General features: G+C 33.2%; 1 protein-coding gene across 3 annotated transcripts in view; it reads right to left on the minus strand.

Annotated features, from left to right (window-relative positions):
• The window catches only part of ATP7A (ATPase copper transporting alpha), a 114,756-nt gene that overhangs the window by 57,847 nt on the left and 36,415 nt on the right, over positions 1–20,494 (minus strand). For all 3 annotated transcript variants that reach the window (XM_015588107.2, XM_006910199.3, XM_015588106.2), the window contains one exon: positions 2,714–2,854. In XM_015588107.2, the coding sequence (XP_015443593.1) occupies positions 2,714–2,833 (120 nt within the window). In that variant the 5' untranslated portion in view covers positions 2,834–2,854. The remainder of the gene's footprint in view (positions 1–2,713; positions 2,855–20,494) is intronic.

Raw genomic sequence — 20,494 nt, forward strand, 5'->3', positions numbered from 1 at the left:
AACTTTCATTTAGAGTTGAAGGACAGATACAGAGCTTCCCAGACAAAAATAAGCTAAAAGAATTTATCACCACCAAGCCAGTATTACAGAAAATGTTGGAAGGATTTCTTTAAGAAGAAAAAACATGTATTAAAAACATGAATAAAAAATGGTAATAACTACATTCCTATCAACAAGTACCTCAAATGGAAAAGGAATTAAGTGCTCTAGCCAAAGGAGAGGGTGGCTGAATGGATAAGAAAACAAGATCCCTACATATGTGGCCTACAAGAGACTTACTTCAGATTAAAAGACACACAGAGACTAAAATGAAGGGGATTAAAAAAGATATTGCCCTGATGGACCTGGAGGGTATTGCATTGAATGAAATAAGTCAGATAAAGACAAATACCATATGATTTCACATACATGTGGAATCTAAAGAATAAAATAAACAACAACAAAAATGAAAACAAACTCATAGATACAGAGAATATTTTGAGGGCTACTAGACAGTAGTGGGGTTGGGGGGATGGCAAAAAAGGACAAAGAGGTTAATACAAATGGATTGTTATAAAAATAGTCATGAAGATACAAAGTGTAGCATAAGGAAAACAGTCAACAATGTTGTCACAAATATGTAAGAGGGAAGAGGGGTACTAGATTTAGTGGGGTGATCGCTTTTTGAGTTATATAGATCTCTAATCACTATGCTGTGCAACTGAAACTAATATATTTTTGTATGCCAACTATAATTGGAAAAACTCATTGCATTGTACAATGTAAACACAAGCAACCAATTGTCTGTTATATTTCAATAAATCCAGGAAAAAATGTAAAAAAATAAATTTAAATTTCATATAAATAATAAGTAACCTTTAGTGTAAGTATATCTCATGCAGCACAGTAGTTCTCAAACTGTGGTCTCAGGACTAGAACCGTTAAGAGTTAACTGGGTACTTGTTAGAAATCCAAATTCTCAGACCACATCCAGAACCACTAAAACAGAAATTCTGGGGGTGGGCCCAGCAATTTATGTTTTAACAAGCCCTCCAGGTGATCTTCATGCTTTGGTTTGGGAACCACCGCTCACTACTATTCCTGTCACTTGCAAAAATAAATAAATAAAATTGGAAAATTTTTTTAAATTAAAAATAAAAATAAAAAGCTAACATGGAGAGAAAGGGGCACATGAACCTGTTTGATAAATAAATCCATTTACTATCAGCAAATATTAACTGAACAACCAAGAGTATTTAGTAGGTTCTCTGAGAAGAGACTACAGCAGCGATTCTCAACTGGGGGTTATTCGGCAATGTCTGAAGACATTTTTGGTTGTCACATGTGGAAGGAGAAGCTACTGGCATCCGGTGCGTAAAGGCCAAGGATGCTTGCTAAACATCCTACAAAGAACAGAACAGTTCCCCCACAATAAAGATTTATGCATCCCAAAATGTCAATAGTGCTATGGTTGAGAAACCTTGACCATAGTATAAAGATTAATCAAAAGGATTTTTTTTTACCCCAAAAGCTTTAAAATCAAAGACATTTTATGAACATGGAAATAAAAAGAGTAAAAAAGAAGTGACAAAACAATTCAAGGTTTCTCATAATAAAAATACTAGAATTATTCTGAGAAGAATTTAGACACTAGTGATAGAGTTACAACACCAATTTGGTGGTAAGAGACACTTTTACGATGAAATACCAACTTGCTTTTTTCAGAAGTTATGTGAGAGAATAAATTGGAGATGACAAATTTGAGAATCATATGCAAACCCAAATGAATCTGTAGACAGTGTGTGACCATAAAACATCCTGGCCCTAAATCACGGAACCTGAATTCTAGTTTTGCTTTGGTTTTAGGTAACTGTGGAATTTAGCACAAGTCACTTCATTATCTAGGCTTCAGTTTCTGATATGTAAAATGAGGGGGTTAGACTATTTGAGTAATATTTAAGACTCCTTGCAGCTTTAACATACTATACCTATGTCAAAAAATGAGCACAGAAAACGTTTAAAAAATATTTTTTATGGGATAGTATCACTTTATTCCCTTTGGAGTGGTCCTGTGCTGACTCTGGTACTTTTGGTTCTTGTGTTTAGAAGGTGCTAAGAAAAGTATTTAATTTTTTTAATTTATAATAATTATATAATAATTCATGTTCATTGCAGAAAAATTAGAACACACAGATAAACCATCATTTTTCACTAAGGTTCTGAGACAAATTATAGCAGGAAGGTGTTAAGATGGTCTAACAAAAGTCCATTTTATTTTTACCATTAAAAATTGAAGTAAAAATATTTAGAAAACTAGTTACAACTTGTATGCATGTGCATAAGAAAGATTACACTATTATTTAACATAATAACTGTCATGCTATAAAAGAAAGAAACCCCACAACCATCTGAGAACAAATTTTTAGTTCAGTATAAGAGTAATAAAAAGTATATCAGCATTTATATTCTTATAAAATTTAAATCTATAAATATATAACCACAATAACGTCCAGATTCCAACTTCAGATGCTTTTAAATTAAAAAATATATAATTTCTTATTTTTTATAAAAAGAGCAATTAATGGGCCAAAGAAACTCATTTAACTTCTGGGTTAGAAGTATGATAGTCTTTATTGCCAAATGTGTCAGTGTGCCTATCTGTGTTAGAAGTAATTTCCTAGAAGAAGTCCGGTCAACAGCATTTGACTTCACTAATTTCCAAAGAGAAACTTACTTTAATGTGATATACACCGTTCAGTTTTCCAATCTGCTGCTCAATGGTCCAAACACAGGAACTACATGTCATCCCTTCAACAGAGATGGTGACAGTATTCACACTCATACTTGGATCCATTCTGATTTCTTCTTTACATTCCTATTCGGAAGAATGAACTCATTAATTTCAGCCATGGAAATAATCCTTTCTCAACTTTCCCCCCAACCTCCTCAATTGAAAATATACTACTAATAAAATATAGTCAGCATTCTTTTCTCTCACCTCATTTTATGCCCATTTCAGGGCCTTTGCTTTAGCTATTGCCTTGGTTTGGGACTTTCTTCTTCCAGATATCTGCTTAGCTAACTTCCTTGTCTCTTTCAAGTCTTTACCCAAATCTAACCCTCTTAAGGAGATTTACAATGACCACTCTGTTTAAAATTGCAACCCATTTCCCTTCCCACACACATACTCTGTTTCCCCTTACATCTGCTCTATCTTTTTCATAGAATTTATCTCCTAATATACTCCATAATATACTTATTATGTTTCTTGCTTATTATCTGTCTTCCTGTGAAGGTTTTAAAATATGTCCACAAATTCTTTGTTACTCCTTCCTTCAAGAGGTGGAATTTAACTCCTTTCTCCTTGAGTGTAACTTAGACTCGGTGGCTTGCTTCCAACAAATGAGATATAGTGGAAATAATGAGAAGTGACTTCCAAAACTAGGTAAAGGGCACTACGGGAGAGGGGAAAAGTCATTGTGGTTTCCTCCTTGTCCTCTCTCTTCAATTACTCCCTCTGTGGGAAGTCATCTGCCATGTCATGAGGACACTCAAGGAACCTTATGGAGAGGTTCATGTACCAAGAAATTGAGGCCTCCTATCAACAACAAGCAAAGACCTGAGGCCTCCTGCCAACAGCCGGGTGAGTGAACTGTCTTGGAAGCTGATCCTTGAGATTCAGTTAAGCCTTTAGATGCCCATAGCCCCGGCCAACATATCGACTACAACCTCATCAGAGATCCTGAGCCAGAACAACCCAGCTAAACCATTCCTATATTCATGATCCACAGAAACTATGAGATAATAAATGTTTGTTGTTTTAAGCCTCTAAATTTTAGGGTAATTTGTCATACTGCAATAATTAATATACTCCCCACTAAAATGGAAATTCCACAAAGGCAGTAATGTTTTAATTTTTTTTTCACTGATAGTAGCTTAAACTACAGGAAATTGTCATTGTTGTTTATCAAAATAGTTGAATACTGGCAGTTTCATATAGATCAATCTAATATATCCCAGGGAAACAGTGGTTTTCTCTGGTGAGGGGAACTGAGTGCTTAGGGGATAAGAGTGGGAAAAAGAATTTTCACTGTATAACCTTTTATATCTTTTTTTAAATGGAGATGTAATTGACATTGTTTGGTTTAAGGTGTACAATGTGTTGGTTTGATACATTTTTATATTGCAATATGACTTCCACCGATACTAACACCTCTATTATATCACTTAATTATTTCTATTTTGTGGTGAGAACAATTAAGATCTAGTCGCTTTTGTACCTTGAATGTATTATATATTTGGACACAAATACACACATACACATATGCACACACAAAAAGAACAGTAGACGTGAAATACTAGAAATTACTAATACGGATGGGAGTTCATAATTGAGGCATTCTAAGATTCTTGGACTCGTTTGGAATGTACAGAGAGAAAGAGATAAGCCCTAGATTTTGTTAAGAATATATGTTAAAATTTAAGGATAACTGGTAGGAAACTAGAAACAGAAATATATAGCTTCCAAAACAGTAGAGAGAAAAAAGGAATAAAGAAAGTATTTCTATAAAACTCTTTGGTTTAGAGACTAGTGTGAAATGATTATGATAAAAGTGACACCAGAATCAGGCTTAAGAAATCATTCAGGAAAAAATAGACTTCCCAATGTATATCTGAGTGTCTGTCTTAGAGCACTGTAAGATTATTCCAGGTAAATTAAAGGGTGTTAATTAGAATATTTTTCATTCTGTAAGAAAAATTATATTTGGAAGATTATATTAGTTCAATACAAAGAACTTGCATTTACCTTGCAAAGATTGCAAATTATATAGAAAATACCAAGTTTTGTGTAAGAGGGAGAAGAGGAATGCTATGGTTAAGAGTAAAACTTGCCACCTAAAGCAGAGATGAAGGAAAGGAAGAGGAGTAGAAAATAACCAGCTATTATTAAGATATTATCATGTAGAACTGTAGTAGGAATAAAAATATAAGTTTTAGGTCCAATAACATGCATCCAGTATTGATTAGGGGGTTTCCGTGCCCTTGGATAAAGATCCTGCTAAAATAAATGAATGGGACTACATCAAACTAAAAAGTTTATGCTCAGCAAAAGAAACCATCAACAAGGTAAAGAGACAACTATCCGAATGGGAAAATATATTTGCAAGCAACACCTCCAATAAGGACCTAATATCCAAAATATACAAAGAACTCATACAACTCAATAACAACAAACAACAAATAATCCAATCAAAAAATGGGCAGAGGACCTGAACAGACACTTTTCCCTAGAGGACATACAAATGGCCAACAAATATTTGAAAACATGCTCAGCATCACTAGTTATTAGGGAAATGCAAATCAAAACCACAATGAGGTACCACTCCATACCTGTTAGAATGTCTTTAATCAACAAGATAAGTAATAACAAATGCTAGAGAGGATTCGGAGAAAAAGGAACTCTTATACACTGCTAGTGAGACTGCAAATTGGTATAGCCACTATGGAAAACAGTATGGAGGTTCCACAAAAAAACTAAGAATTGATCTACCATGTGATCCACCAATCCCTCTACTGGGTATTTACCCTAAAGACTTGAAAATATCCGAAAAGATATTTGCACACCAATGTTCATAGCAGCGTTATTCATAGTGGCCAGGACATGGAAGCAACCCAAAAGTCCATCAACTGATAAATGAATAACAAAACGTCATCTAGCCATCCAGTGGAATATTATTGCACTGTAAAAAGGAATGAAATCCTGGTACATGCTACAACATGGATAAACTTTGAAAACATGCTATATGAGAGAAGTCAGTCACAAAAGGCCATATATTATATGATTCCATTTATGTGAAATGTCCAGAATTGGCAAATAAAAACTAGTGGTTACCAGAGTGTAGGGGGAGAGGGAGGAGGAGGGAGATAGATGGAGGTAAAAGGGGTCAAATATGCAGTGACAGAAAGAAATCTAACTATGGGAGGTGAAAACACAGTGTAAATATATATATATACACCTTACTGTTAAAGTGTACAGATGAAACTTATTGGATTTCGGTAACCAAAGTCACCATAAAAAAAAAATAAATAAATTTTAAAAAAAGATACTGTTGTGTGTTCATAATAAAAAATTAAGGATAACAAAATCTTTTTTAAAAGATTCATTTGTCAAAATTCACAATAGCCAACTACAACTCTCAAACGCGTTTTCACAAATACCATGGTTTACACTGACTCTATTTTCTCCCAAAAGTCAATTCTTAATAAAATGGTAACATCAGTTACCTCCTGAGAGAGACAGAGGGTAGGTGGGTGGGGGCGAGGGGTACTTTGGCAATTTGAATTATGTGAATATAAAGCCAATTCAAAATAAATAAAATTTATTAAAAACTGAACAGACACTAAACTAAACTAAAACATTTCTTTGCAATTAATTTATTCCAGTGGTATAAAAATGATTACTACATCGTCTTAGCTTTGCTAAGCTCAGAGAAACAAACAAAAACTGCTACTGAATCACACTTTCTATTGCTAACAAAGCAAAATGATTAGTGAATTCTTCTCACTTCTTCAACTGGTTTCTGTGAAGCTTTGAACAAATGGACCACCAATATAATTTCCAAATATCTAAAATAATAGAAGTTCCTTAGGGGATAATTTATTTTCAAATGGTAACTGGTTTTCAGCATATATTTTTTCATTATATGTCAGAGGCTTTTATTTCTGTACACCTGTTATGCCATAAATTCATGGGTTCCAGCAACTCAGGCTCCTTTCCATTGGTTCTCACAATGTGTTTCTCTGGCTGGAGCAGGCCAGTGCTTCAGTTGAACCCAGGTACTTTTCTTTTTGATTTCCTCCTTTTTTCAACCATTTTTCTTCACATGTTTCAGGAAACTATCTCGGCTCTTAGAATGCTTAATATGCTCAATACGTACATTAATTCTCTTGGCAAGAAACTTGTCCTTAACTTGTTTATTTACAACAATTTTAATCACATGCTGGGTAACATTGTAGGCTCTTCCAGTTTTGCCACGGTAGCATTTGTGGGGCATTCCTTTTTGAACAGTGCCCGTTCCCCCTGATCTCTACAACATCATCTTTCTTGTAGATTTGCTTGTATGTGGCCAAAGGAACAATTCCATGTTTTCTAAAAGGCCTGGAGAACATATAGCGGGGGCCTTTCCTCCTTCTCTTTTCTTTGGTCTTTTCGGCGCATTACTATGGCAGTTCCGTGTTCCCACCTTTTGGCTACTAAGAATAATACTGCTATAAAAATTAATATACAAATTTTTGTGTTTTCATTTTTCTTGAGTTATACTTAGGAGTGGATTTCCTGGGTCATACGATAACTCTACGTTTAATTGAGGAACTGCCACACTGTTTTCCAAAGCTACTGCACCATTTTACATTCTTGCTAGTAGCATATGAAGGTTCCAATTTCTCTAGCTCCTCACTAACACTTGTCATTATCTGATATTTTAATTCTTGCCATCTTATATGTTAAGTGGTACCTCAGTGTAGTTTTGATTTGCATTTCACTGATTAAGTGATGTCGAACGTATTTTTCATGTGTTTATTGGCTATTTGTATATATATTTTTTGAGAATGTCTATGCAAGTCCTTTACCTATTTTTTAATAGGGCTTTTGGGGTTTTTGGTTGAGCTGTAAGATTTCTTTACATATTCTACATATGAATCTCTTATCTGATATATGATTTCCAAATATTTTCTCCCATCTGTGGGTTATCTTTCTACTCTCTTGATTAGAGTCCTTTGATGCCCCAAAATTTCTAATTTTGATAAAGTCCACTGTATTTTTTCTTTTGTTGCCTCTATTCATTTTTTAAATTGAGATTTAATTGACATTTAATATTTTATTAGTTTTAGGTGTAAGACAAAATGATTTGATATATGTATATACTGCAAGATAATTAGCACCATAGGTTTAGTTAACATCCATCACCATACATAGTTAAAATTTTTTTTTACTATGATGGGAACTTCTAAGATCTACTCTCATAGCAACTTTCAAATATAAAATACAGTATTGTTAATTATAGTCACCATGTTGTGCATTATAACTCCAGGACTTATTTATAACTAGAAGTTAATAGATTTTGACCACCTTCACCCATTTTGCCCACCCCAGCACCCCTCCTCTGGCAACCCACCAATCTGGTCTCTGTGTCTATGAGTTCAGTTTTTTTTAGATTCCACACAAATAAGTGAGCTCATATAGTATTTTTCTTTCTCTTATTTCATTGAGCATAAGGCCCTCGAGGTCCATCCATGTTGTCGCAAGTAGCAAGATTTCTTTCTTTTTTATGGCCATTCACCCATCAATGGACACTTAGGTTGTTTGGCGATGAATATGAGGGTGCATGTCTTAGAGATACTGATTTCATTTTCTTTTGATAATTACCCAGAATTGGAACTGCTAGATCACATGGTAGTTCCAATTTTAATTTTTTGGGGAACTTCCATACTGTTTTCCATCTATATTCATTTTTTAAATGATAAAATCTTAGAAAAGCTGAAAAAAAAATCATCCTTAGACCCACCGTTGTCAGTCTTAGTTTCAACTAACAATATTTATAGAACAATTATAATTTATAGTGTGACTTAACCTAAAATAGGTTCACAATTATTGGTCTATTTCTGTTATTTACTTTTAAAGTTATAGCTAAGGCTATTCCAAATGCAACAGTTAACAATTCAGTTATGTCCACTGATTCTTATGAAATTAGTGTTAAATTTTTACCTATTTTATATAAAGATACTTAAGATCTAGTCAATATAAAAGAATCAATTTTGTTTAATTTTTGTTTTTAATGATTTCGAGCAGGCTTTATTCAATAAGGTAAAAAAAATTATGATCTCTAATGAACCACACTGTCATTACATTAATACAGCCACATTTCCTACTACATCCTAATTTAAGCATGTCAAATCATCTGTGACTAATATATTTTTCCTTCTGTCTTCATAATTCACTTGTTTTTTCTTCTAAACTCTACTTAAACTGGACCTTACACACAAAACCTCAGAGGAATTCCATCTCCCTCTTACTACTCTATTATTTATATATATATACACACACACACACACACACACACATACATATATAATGTGTGTGTATATATATAATATAATATATAATTGATTTTGTAATATATGTTATATCCATCTTTCAAATTTTAAATGTTTCAAATATAGGTACAAAGTCAGGAACGTTTTTTAATCTTCCATTGCATTTAGCAAAATGACTCAGAAAATAGAGTAAAGCATAAATGATTTCATATGGTATGGAAAAAATGTAGGCTTCTGGGAGATCATAATATCAAAGAAACAATTGTGGCATGCAGCTATTAGTAATGAAGCGACTCTGAGAACAAGAGTATCCAACAACACTGAGGGAAATAACTTCTAAAGTATTTGAGTCACTCCCTAAACACAGATGGTAATCATCATCAGTAATAACATTTCCTAAGAGGAAGAACAGTATTATGACTAGATTGTCATCTCTGGTTTGAAAACAGAAACTGCAGAAGTTGAGTACAAACATGACATGTATAAAATCTGACTGCTTAAAAACACTTCATAAAGCTGATCACGAAAGTTCAAACATTATTTTTAAATCCCCCTAAAATAATCAGTTCTCATAATTTAGAAAAAGTTTCTGAATTCTTAATAAATTATACAGTAAAATTTAATTTTTGGATACAGTTCTACCCGGATAATTTTTTATCACTATGATAATCAAGGAAATGTAAATTAAAACCACAATGAATATCATTTATACCCATAAGATAGAGAAAATTTTCAAAATCTGATAATACCAAGTGTTGGTGAGAATGTGGAACAATAGGATCTCTCTTATTCTGTTGGTGAGAGTGTAAATCAATACAACCATTATGGAATCTGCATGGCAATATCTGGTAGAGTCAAAGACATGCATATACTAGACCTCAACATTTTCACTCGTAGGCATATTTATTATCCTAAAGAAAATCTCACATGTGTACGAGGAAACATGAATAAGAATGCTCATTGCAACAGTGTTTCTAATAGTTAAAACTTTGGAAATAACCTAAATGCCTATCACTCTGGAAATAACCTAAATGTCTATCAACCAGAAAATGGAAAAAAAAATAGGTGGTAGTAAATATACAGTGGAGCATGATACAGTAGTTTAAAAGAATGAACTAAAATAGTGGTTCTCACTGGGAGAATGGGGAGATTTCATCACCAAAGGGACATTTGGCAATGTCTGGAAACATTTTTGATTATCACAACTGGGGAGGAGGGAGAAGTGCTACTGGCATCTAGTGGGTAGAGGCCAGGGATACCACTAAACATCCTACAATGGACAGAAAAAGCTCTTTGCAATAAATAATTATCAGCTCCAACATCAACTGAACAGAGATTGAGAAACTCTGAACTAGAGCTACAAGTAGCAACATGGATACATTTCATAAACATAGTTGAAAAAAATTTAAAAAAAGTTTCAGAAGGATATAAATGTCTAAATACCATAATTGTTTTTGTATGAACACATATACGGTAGTGTTAGTAATATAAAATATAAAAATGTGCATAGAAATGATGAACTCCATATTCAGGAGTTTGGGGAGGAAAAAAGGGATGAAATTGGAGCACAAATGGGAACTTCAAATATATAAGTAATGTTTGCCTTCTTAAGCTGGGTAGTGGATACACACCTATGTTACAGGGTTCCCTATACTCTTTGTAGGCCTAAATTATTTCATTATAAGAATTTTAAAAGGAAAACAAATGACTAAACTGGGAGGACATTATGCTAAGTGAAATAGAAAAGACACAGAAAGACAAAAATGCATGATCTCACATGTGGAATCTAAAAATGTCAAACTCTTAGAAGCAGAGACTAGGGGCTGGGTGGTGGAGGAAATGGGGACATGTTATTTAAAGGGTACAAAGTTTCAGTTATGCAGGATGAAGAAACTCTGGAGACCTAACATATGGTATGGTTGACTACAGTCAATAATACTGTATTATATACTTGAAATTTGCTGAGAGACCTTAACCAAAAAAAAAGTAACTATTTGAGGTGATGGATATGTTAATTAGCTTAACTGTGGTAATCATTTCACAATGTACATGTATATAAAAACATGTATGCATGCCTTAAATATATATAATTTTTATTTGTTGATTATACCTCAATAAAGCTGAAGAAAAAAGATTTTTAAAAACCAGCCCGTTTCAGGGGGAAATAAAGAAGAAGGAAATATATAGGGAATGTGCAGAAATTGAGAAAAGTTACCAAAATTGAAACAATTCAATAAGTGAGGCCAACGATAAACTCCAACATATAAACAGTCAAAATCATCCAGTCTATTTTACCAGGGCTATAAAAACACCTGTTTGTTAAGCAAACTGATGACTTCGAGCTATGAGAACAACACTGAACTAGTTTTGCATTCAGGGTATCTATATAATATTTACAAATCGATTTAATTATTTCTTACCTGTTTGTTAATTTAAAACCACTACCACTCTAAAATGAAAACGAAAGGAGAAAGCGTTAGTTTCTCTATTATTTTATATAATGCATCTCTTTCGTTTAAATTATGTAATCCTTTAAAATGAAAATTGATCTTATTCCTTAACCTGTTTTCAAAATACTGAGTGCCTAATCTCTTTCATCAGACAATTGTCATCATATAAACAGAGGGCTAAGATTCTAGATGAAACAGCTGGAGTAGACAAGTGTATGTTTTAAAATATAATTGTTCTTTACATTTGATCATTCCCAAAAGATTAGGAGCCAATACTTAAGACATATTCATAAGGTAAAAGACGAAACATTAAGGTAAAAGAACAGAACATTAAAATTAAGAAAAGCCAATGTGTTTTGCTGGCCATTTTTGTGACTCCTGGGCTAATCACCACCTTTCTTGTGATAACAATACAGGTATTTCAGATTCCTATAAAATTCCATCGTTGATGAAACTTTCATATATATGAATTTTGTGACTATCCTGCAATATAAATAAGGTAGTAGACTCCTTTTAAAATTAAGGAGGCTTACTCACACTCATATAGCCAATTCAGGCTGGAGTCCAAAGCTAACAATAGCCTCAAAGGGATTAACTTAATAAGGCAGTGTTTACAAAAGGCATAAAAATAAAACCAGCCAAAGGTAGAGATAGGGAAAATGCTTGAAAAATATTGGTACTCTGCAATAAACACAAGTAGGGACAAGTTCTTCAGAAACTGAGAAATAGTCCTCTAGTTACTAGGTGCCTTTCTACCAAGGGCTGAATATCTGTTGCCATGACAACAATTTTTTAGTATGGATGCAACTTTTCTTGCCTCAGACAAAGCCATAGTTATCTTTGGGAAGTAGAGAGAAGTAGGATTCAACTACTTGACATTAAAATGTGTCAGCTACTGTCCAATCATATTATGGGTTAAATATTGTCTTAGTGCAGTTGTCTATCTTAAATTCTAAGAAGACTGGTACTTAGAATACTTTTTTTCCCCGCATCAAAACAATCATTTGAGTCAAGCTTGTCAGATACAATCTATAGGTAAATCACAGACTCCATGTAATACTGTAGCTTTCTTCATAAGGAAAAATCCATCTTACAATTTTAGTTCTAAGACAAAATAGTGCTCCAAATCACTGATGAAAAAAACTTTAAATATCTATGAAAACTAAAAACGACTGTTAGTATTTAACTCTTCTATAGAGTAAGTTGAAAAAGCACTTATTTTATATTTGCTATAACTGATTAAGAACAAGTAAATTATAAAATAAATGATAAAAGATTAGTAGGGCTAAAAATGACAACTCAGTTTGACTAAACTTTTTAAATATGTCATTAATTTTATTTAAAAAATTACTAAAAGGATATTAATGCTAATTACCATATTATATATTCACATTTAAAACTGTTACCTATTAAAAAGTCTTATACTGATGTCAGAATAGACAGATCCTTGCAACAGAATAGAAAGTTGCAGAAACAGACATATGTGTATATATATATATGTATATATATATGAGCTTAGTATATAATAAGGGAGGCATTTCCAATCAATGGGGAAATCAATAAGTGGTATTGGCATAATATGCTAACTATTTGAGGTGAACACTTTTATATCCCATCTTACACCAAAATTAATTCCAACTGAGTTAAAGACTGAAATGTAAAAAGAAAATAGAAAATGCCACAAAGATATAAAAGTGAATATTAATTAACAACAGCAACATTAAAACTTGGGGTGGGGAAGGCCCTTTGTAACATAAGCCAAAAGCAAAAACCATAAAGGAAAAGATTTTAAAGTTTAATTATATAAAATTTTTAAATTTCATGTGACAAAATATGCCATGTAAACAAACTACAAAAGCATATATACACCGAGTTTCTTTTGGGAGGTGATGGAATGTTCTGGAATTAGATAGTGGTGATGGTTCCAGAAGTCTGTGATTATACTAAAAACCACTGAATTATATACTTCAATAAGGTGAATCTTATGACATGTAAATCATATCTCAAAAAAAAAAAACTATATAGTAATATGTCACGCAACTGACAAAATAAGAAATTCAAAATACCAATAAACACATGAAAACTTACATTTATCAATTAAAACAATCAAGATAAAACATTTTCCCCCTACTAAGTTAATAAAATATGTCCATTACTATGTAGCTAAAACAGAACAAAATAGGAAATGACCTAAATTCCTACGAAAGGGCATTAGTTAAATAAACTCTAGCATATCCACACTTTTACAGATAGTTATCATATTTCTAGCTACCCAGCATCCAAACACACATACTAAGTCAAGGAAACCCCCTCCTGAAAGTGAATGTCTTGGTAAGAGGCAGTAGGACCCTGTCCCCACTAAAGAAGCCAAAGTGGGAATAGAGAATATTCCCTTACCCTTCATCCTTGAAGTTGAGATGCTAAGTGATTCTAGACGCAGCTGGGCAGATGCTTCTGCCCAAGGTTTTGAGTCCTGAGGAAGTGACACAAATACATAGTGATAGTGACAGAAAATTCAGGGCAGTTGCGGCCAGTTGCAGCGGCAGAGCCAAGATGTCAAAAGTGGTGGTGGCAAAAGTCCTGAGAAAGCCAGTCCCTCTGAAGAGGTCCTCACCAGACTGTTCTCACAGTGTAACCTTAGCTTGTTTTAGCCTCACTGGGTTCCCACCCATTTTCCAAGTCTGGTTGATCATCTTCTGTGTTGACTCTATAAGTAATCTTAATAGCCTACCAATAAAATCCTTGTCTGGTTAAGTGAGTCAGAATTTGCTTTCTGTTGTTTGCAAGCAAGAACTTGGCCTAATACATGTATAATAAATACCATGTGGCCATTAAAAACAATGATGTAGCTCTTCATTTACAGAGAGCAAAAATGTTCAGGGTATACTAAGAAAAAGCAAATTTTCACTCTACAAAAGTTCTCTTAATCAACCTCCAATGGATTAACCGATGGTCTCCATTCTATTACTAAAATATTCAGATGCCCACTGCATGTTTATATGCACTCCCTGTCCCACCAGTAGTGTGTTGGCGTACTTAGTTCAGCTGTGTTTGCTCCCAAGCCTGTTTATACCCACCGAACTTCCTATAATCATGTGATTTAATTGAATTTTATGCAATATATTTAATGAATATATAAACTGATGAAATACGAGTATAAAAGAGAGTTATTCTGTCTGTGAAAACAAAGGTGAATCTTTTAGAGCACTCAACAAAAGTGAGCGGTAAACTACTGAAATAGCTGTACACAAAACGACTTTAAGAGATTGGGGAAAAATCATAAAAATGTAAAAGTTCTGTTCTTTACTAACATGAAACCAAACTAGAAATTAAAAATCTGGAAATGAAATGAAGCAATACGGATGTGGTTTATTTAAGAAAGAAAAGGAAGAATTCCAGAGAATCCATATGCAAAGAAAGAGCTTTGGCCCTACATATAAACATTAGAAAATAAACAAAAATATGTTCTAGGTTTTTAAAAAATAAGCTATGTATAATTTTTATGGTTCTCTTCTTCAATTAGAAAAGCAGTGGTTAGAAAGTTTTCTACCATGTTTACATTTTCTGAGGGAAGACTCTGGAACACACCATACAACAAAGAGGAAAAAAATGATTCCATTTTGTTTTAAAAGGGTCCTAGTAATTTACTCTTTCAGCCTTGACCAAAACCCATCACAAGCCAATTTTTATAAATAGTTTAATAAGATAGGATTGAGAATGTGCATCCTTAACAAGGACATCACTGAAATCTAGATTTTGAAGAATCTTCTTCTGATCAATGAATTTCCCATGTTTGTCCAATAAAGCCATGAAATTCAATGGCTTATTATAATGGCTATATCCAGTATGTTATGCTGCCATTTTTTTAAGTTGTTGTCATTCAGAATCCTCAGTGGAAATCAGAGATGATTTTCCTCACACACAGTTTTATGTGGCATTTGTTCTTTCTCTAAAAATATTTATGAGCTATAGTAAAATTACTATTTCCTGAAAAAGGCAGACACTTTTTTAAAGTTTTTTTTTTATTGTGGTAAAATACACATAACATCAAATTTACCATTTTAACCATTTTTAAGTGTAAAATTTAGTGGCATTAAATACATTCACATTGTTGTGCAACCATCACCACCATCCATCTCCAGAACTTGCTTATCTTCCTAAACTGAAACTGTACCCTTTAAACAATAACTGCCCATACGTCTTTCGCCCAGCCACTGGTAATCACCATTCTACTTTCTGTCTCTATGAATCTAACTACTCTAGGTGCTACATAGAAGCAGAATCATACAATATTAGTCCCCTTTTGTTTGGCTTACTTCACTTAGCTTATATATTTTTTTTAATTATTTTTGTTTCTCAATTACAGTTGACATTCAATATTATTTTATGTTGGTTTCAGATGAACAGCATAATAGTTAGACATTTATATTATTTATGAACTATTTCCCCCCTTCCGATTAGTCTAGTACCCACCTGACACTATACATAGCTATTACAATATCATTGACTATATTCCCTTTACATGCCCATGCCTATTTTGTAACTACCAATTTGTACTTCTTAATCCCTTCACCTTTTTCATTCAGTCCCAAACCGGCCTCCCATCTGGCAAGAATCAGTTTGTTCTCTGTATCTATGAGCCTGTCTCTGTTTTGTTTGTTTGTTTATTTTGTTCTTTAGATTCCACATATAAGTGAGATCATATGGTATTTGTCTTTCTCTGTCTGACTTACTTCAATTACACTTAATGTAATATCTTTAAAGGTTTACCCATGTTATATCACATGTAAGAATTTCATTCCTTTTTAAGGCTAAAATATATTGCATTGTATGTATATACAATATTTTGTTTATCCACTCATCTGCCAATAGACATTTGGGTTGTTTCCACCTTTGGGCTATTGTGAATAATACTGCTATGAAGACTGTTATACAAATATCTGTTTAAGTCCCTGCCTTCAATTCTTTTGGGTACATACTCAGAATTAGAATTGCTGGAACATGTAATTCTGTTTAATTGTTTTAAGAACCATCATACAGTTTTCCACAGTAATTGTGCCATTTTACATTCCCACCAGCAACACACAAGGGTTCCAATTTCTCTACATCCTGGCCAACACTTACTATTTTCTGTTGTGTGTGTGTGTGTGTGTGTGTGTGTGTGTGTGTATTTAATAATAGCTTTCTAATCAGTGTGAAGTGGTAACACTTCTTTTTTACATCTCACAAATGTCAATGAAGAATTGGAGAATAAAAATAAAATATGAAGTACGTGGGAAGTCATAACCCTTCATTTTCAGTCATTTCATTGTTATTTTATTTAATTTATAATATATTATTTTAATCTTTCTTGACAATTTCCCCTGTATTCAGATTTTCTAGCAAGAATTGGTTACAATACATACATTAAATGTGAAGTATTATTGCTTTGAGTTCTAGCTTACGACTCATTAGCTTAATAGGTTAGTACAGTAATTTGGATTGGGTTCAAAGGGATCAGGATAAGAAGGTGTAACAACTGGTCATTAGTAAATGTTCTTTGCTCATCATGTGCTTATTTTTAGAGTAAATATAAAAAAGGAAATGTTGTGAATTTCATTTATACCAGTTCTTTAGAAACCTAGCATTTAGATTTAAATATAGTTCCCTAAACTTTTCCTAAAGATAGTAAGCATATACTTAAGGGGTAGAGTGTATTAAAGGGTACAATATTGTGCTTTCAGCACTGTAACTGAATAGCTAAGTAATAAAGAAGCGATACTAGTCATAATTATTACAACAAAATAGACTGATCAATAAAGATGATGTGGGCAATATCTAGAATCTAGGAACATATTATCTTTCACTCTGAAAAACCTGTTTGTTATATGTGTTTTGGAAAGTAAGAGCAAGAGGAACTGATCATTAGAAGCTACTTATTCATAAAAAAAAAAAATTGAACTACTATACGACCCAGCAATTCCACTTCTGGATATTTACCTGAAGAAAACAAAAATACTGATTTAAAGAGATATATGCACCCCTATGTTCACTGCAGCAATATTTTCAATAGCCAAGATGTGGAACCAACCTAGATATCCATTGATAGAATGGATAAAGATGAATGGAATATTACTCAGCAGTAAGAAAAAAAAAATGAAATCTTTCCATTTGTGGTAACATGGAACAACAGGGTATTAGGCTAAGTGAAATAAGAAAGAGAGAAAAACAAATACCATATGACTTCACTTATATATGGAATCTGAAAACAAACAAACAAACAAATACACAAAACAAAAACAGACTCACAGAAACAGAGAACAATCTCATGGTTGCCAGAAGAAAGGGGAGTGGAAGAGGGTAAAAAAGGTGAAGGAGAATAAGAGGCACAAATTTCCAGTTGTAAAATTAATAACAGAGATGTAGTGTACAATACAGGGAATATCGTCAATAATATTGTAATAATTTTGCTTGATGACAGATGGTTATTAGAATTAGTGTGGTGATAATTTCATAAGGTATATAAATGTCAAATCGCTATGTTGTATACCTTAAATTAATACAATACTGTATGCCAATTATACTTGAATAAAAAAATGTTTAATGTTACTTATTCAAATATTTGTCCTCACCTAAGCATTTATAATAAATGCCTCCCACACAAGAGCGAAATAACTTATAAAACACTTAAGACCAATGAAACTGCATGAAATCTCAGGAAAAAGAGCTGGGAACTATTCATTTTTTCAGTTCTCTAGAAAAGTTTGGTGTTTTATTGGTATTATTTCTTTACTAACTGGAAGAATTCACCAGGGAAGCTATTTGGGCCTCGAGTTTTCCTTGTGGGAAGGTTGTTATATCAATTATTAAGAGGTGTTTTAAAGTTTCCCACCATGGTTATGTACCTATTTCCCCTTTCAGTTCTGCCAATTTTTGTTTCATATATTTTTAGGCTATGCTAGTAGGTACATAGAAAGTTAGGAATATTACATCTATTTGTTGAATTAATATTTTTAATCATTATGAAGTGCTCTTCTCTCCAGAAAAATCTCGACTTTGCTGACAGTATGGTCACACCAGTTACCTTTTGGATAGTATCTGCACAAAGTATTTTTTCATCCTTTTATTTTTAACCTTTCTATGAATAGCATATAGTTGTATGTTATTTCTTGAGTAGCATTTAGGGTTTTTTTTTTTTAATCTTTACAAGCTCTGCTCTGAACTGTAATATTTGGTCCATTCACATTTAATGAAATTACTGATATTGTGGTGTTTATATTTATCATCTTGTTGTTTTCTATTTGTCCCAAGTGACAAATAGAGCCTTTTTTTCTCCTTTCTTGCTTTAATCAAATATTTTATTTATTCCCTTTTTCCATGTAATAGCGTGTTAGTTTTTAAAAATTCTTTTAGTACCCTAGAGATCACAATATGTCTCCTTGAATTATAATAGTATACCTTAAATTAGAACTTTTACCACTGCCTGAATAATGTAAAAATTTTAAAACATGTTAACTCCATTTAACACATCCCATCCCTCATTACTGGTTTCCTATTGCTGTTGCAACAATTTGCAACAATACAAATGCTAGGACGTCAGTAGTCTAAAGTGGATATCACTGAGTAAACTGATGTGAATGGAGCAAAGTCCACTTTGACTCAGTGATCAATATTAATATCACGACTAGTGGGACAACAAAGAATTATGTGTCTCCTATGTACCACCTATGAAGTATTTTCACCAAAAATCTTTAACATGTATCTAATCTTTATTTTTATTTTATTATTTATTATTATTTATGCCAAAAGCACCTGGTCTTCCTAGGTGGTCTCCCATCCAAGTACTAACCAGGCTCGCACCTGCTTAGCTTCCGAGATCGGACATCAGGCTTGTTCAGGGTGGCATGGCCGTAGACTGTGGACCATGGTTCCACTGGGGTGCAAACCCAGGATCTTCTGTGTATAAAGCAGATTTGCTAACTGCTAGACTATGGAACCACATCCTCTAGTCAAATCTTTAGAACTAACTTCCAAAACACAGGAAAAAAGAGAAACTAAAAGCATTCATCTTGTAGTCAAGGAAAAAGTAAAAATAATCAAGGTGTTGGCAGGGCTATGTTCTTTCTGGAGGCTCTAGGGGAGAATCCACCTCTGATTTGTTTTAGCTGCCTGTATTCCCTAAATTATGGCCTCCAGCTCCCAGATGAATGACTCCCAATTCAGCCTCTATCTACACATCTTTCTCTGATTCTCCTGACACCTTCTTTTACTTATAAAGACCTTTGTGATTATATTGGACCCACCCAGATAATCCAGGATGATGCTTCCATCTCAAGATCCTTAACTTAATCACATCTGCAAGTTCCCTTTAACTTTGTAAGGTATTCACAAGTCCTAAAGATACAGACACAGATGTTTTTATAGGGTCACTATTCTGTCTGTGTACCACACTCTTCCTATATTTTGTTAGTGGTGTCACATATTTTAATTCAATATGTTCACAAACATGTCAGAAAGAAAAGCTCTACCTAACAGTAGAATGCCAATTACTAAGTGTAGACAGAATAATGAAGTTTGAAAATCACCATTTGGCAAGTACCACAGTAATAACTGACTGAGGAAGAAATCACTTATAGACACGAAAAATAGTGGGGAAAAAAGTTTGATGAGAAAGAGAATATTTATGTAATCTCAAATTATCATCATAATTAATGAGACAAATTGATATACTATGCTAACTATTCAAAAGAAAACTGACTATATTAATATCTAAGTAGATTTTAGAGCGAGGATTATAGTACAGATTTAAAAAATGGGCATTTCATAATAACAAAGGGGACAATTAATAAGGGAGACATAACAAAGATGAACCTAAAGAGGCCACACCAAGACACATCATAATTAAAATGCCAAAGGTTAAATATAAAAAGAGAATCTTAAAAGAAGCAAGAGAAAAGCAGGGGGCACCCGTAAGACTAGCAGCTGATTTCTCA

Source organism: Pteropus alecto, unplaced genomic scaffold (genome assembly GCF_000325575.1).
Source record: "Pteropus alecto unplaced genomic scaffold, ASM32557v1 scaffold374, whole genome shotgun sequence".
In the NCBI taxonomy this organism is placed as follows: Eukaryota; Metazoa; Chordata; class Mammalia; order Chiroptera; family Pteropodidae; genus Pteropus; species Pteropus alecto.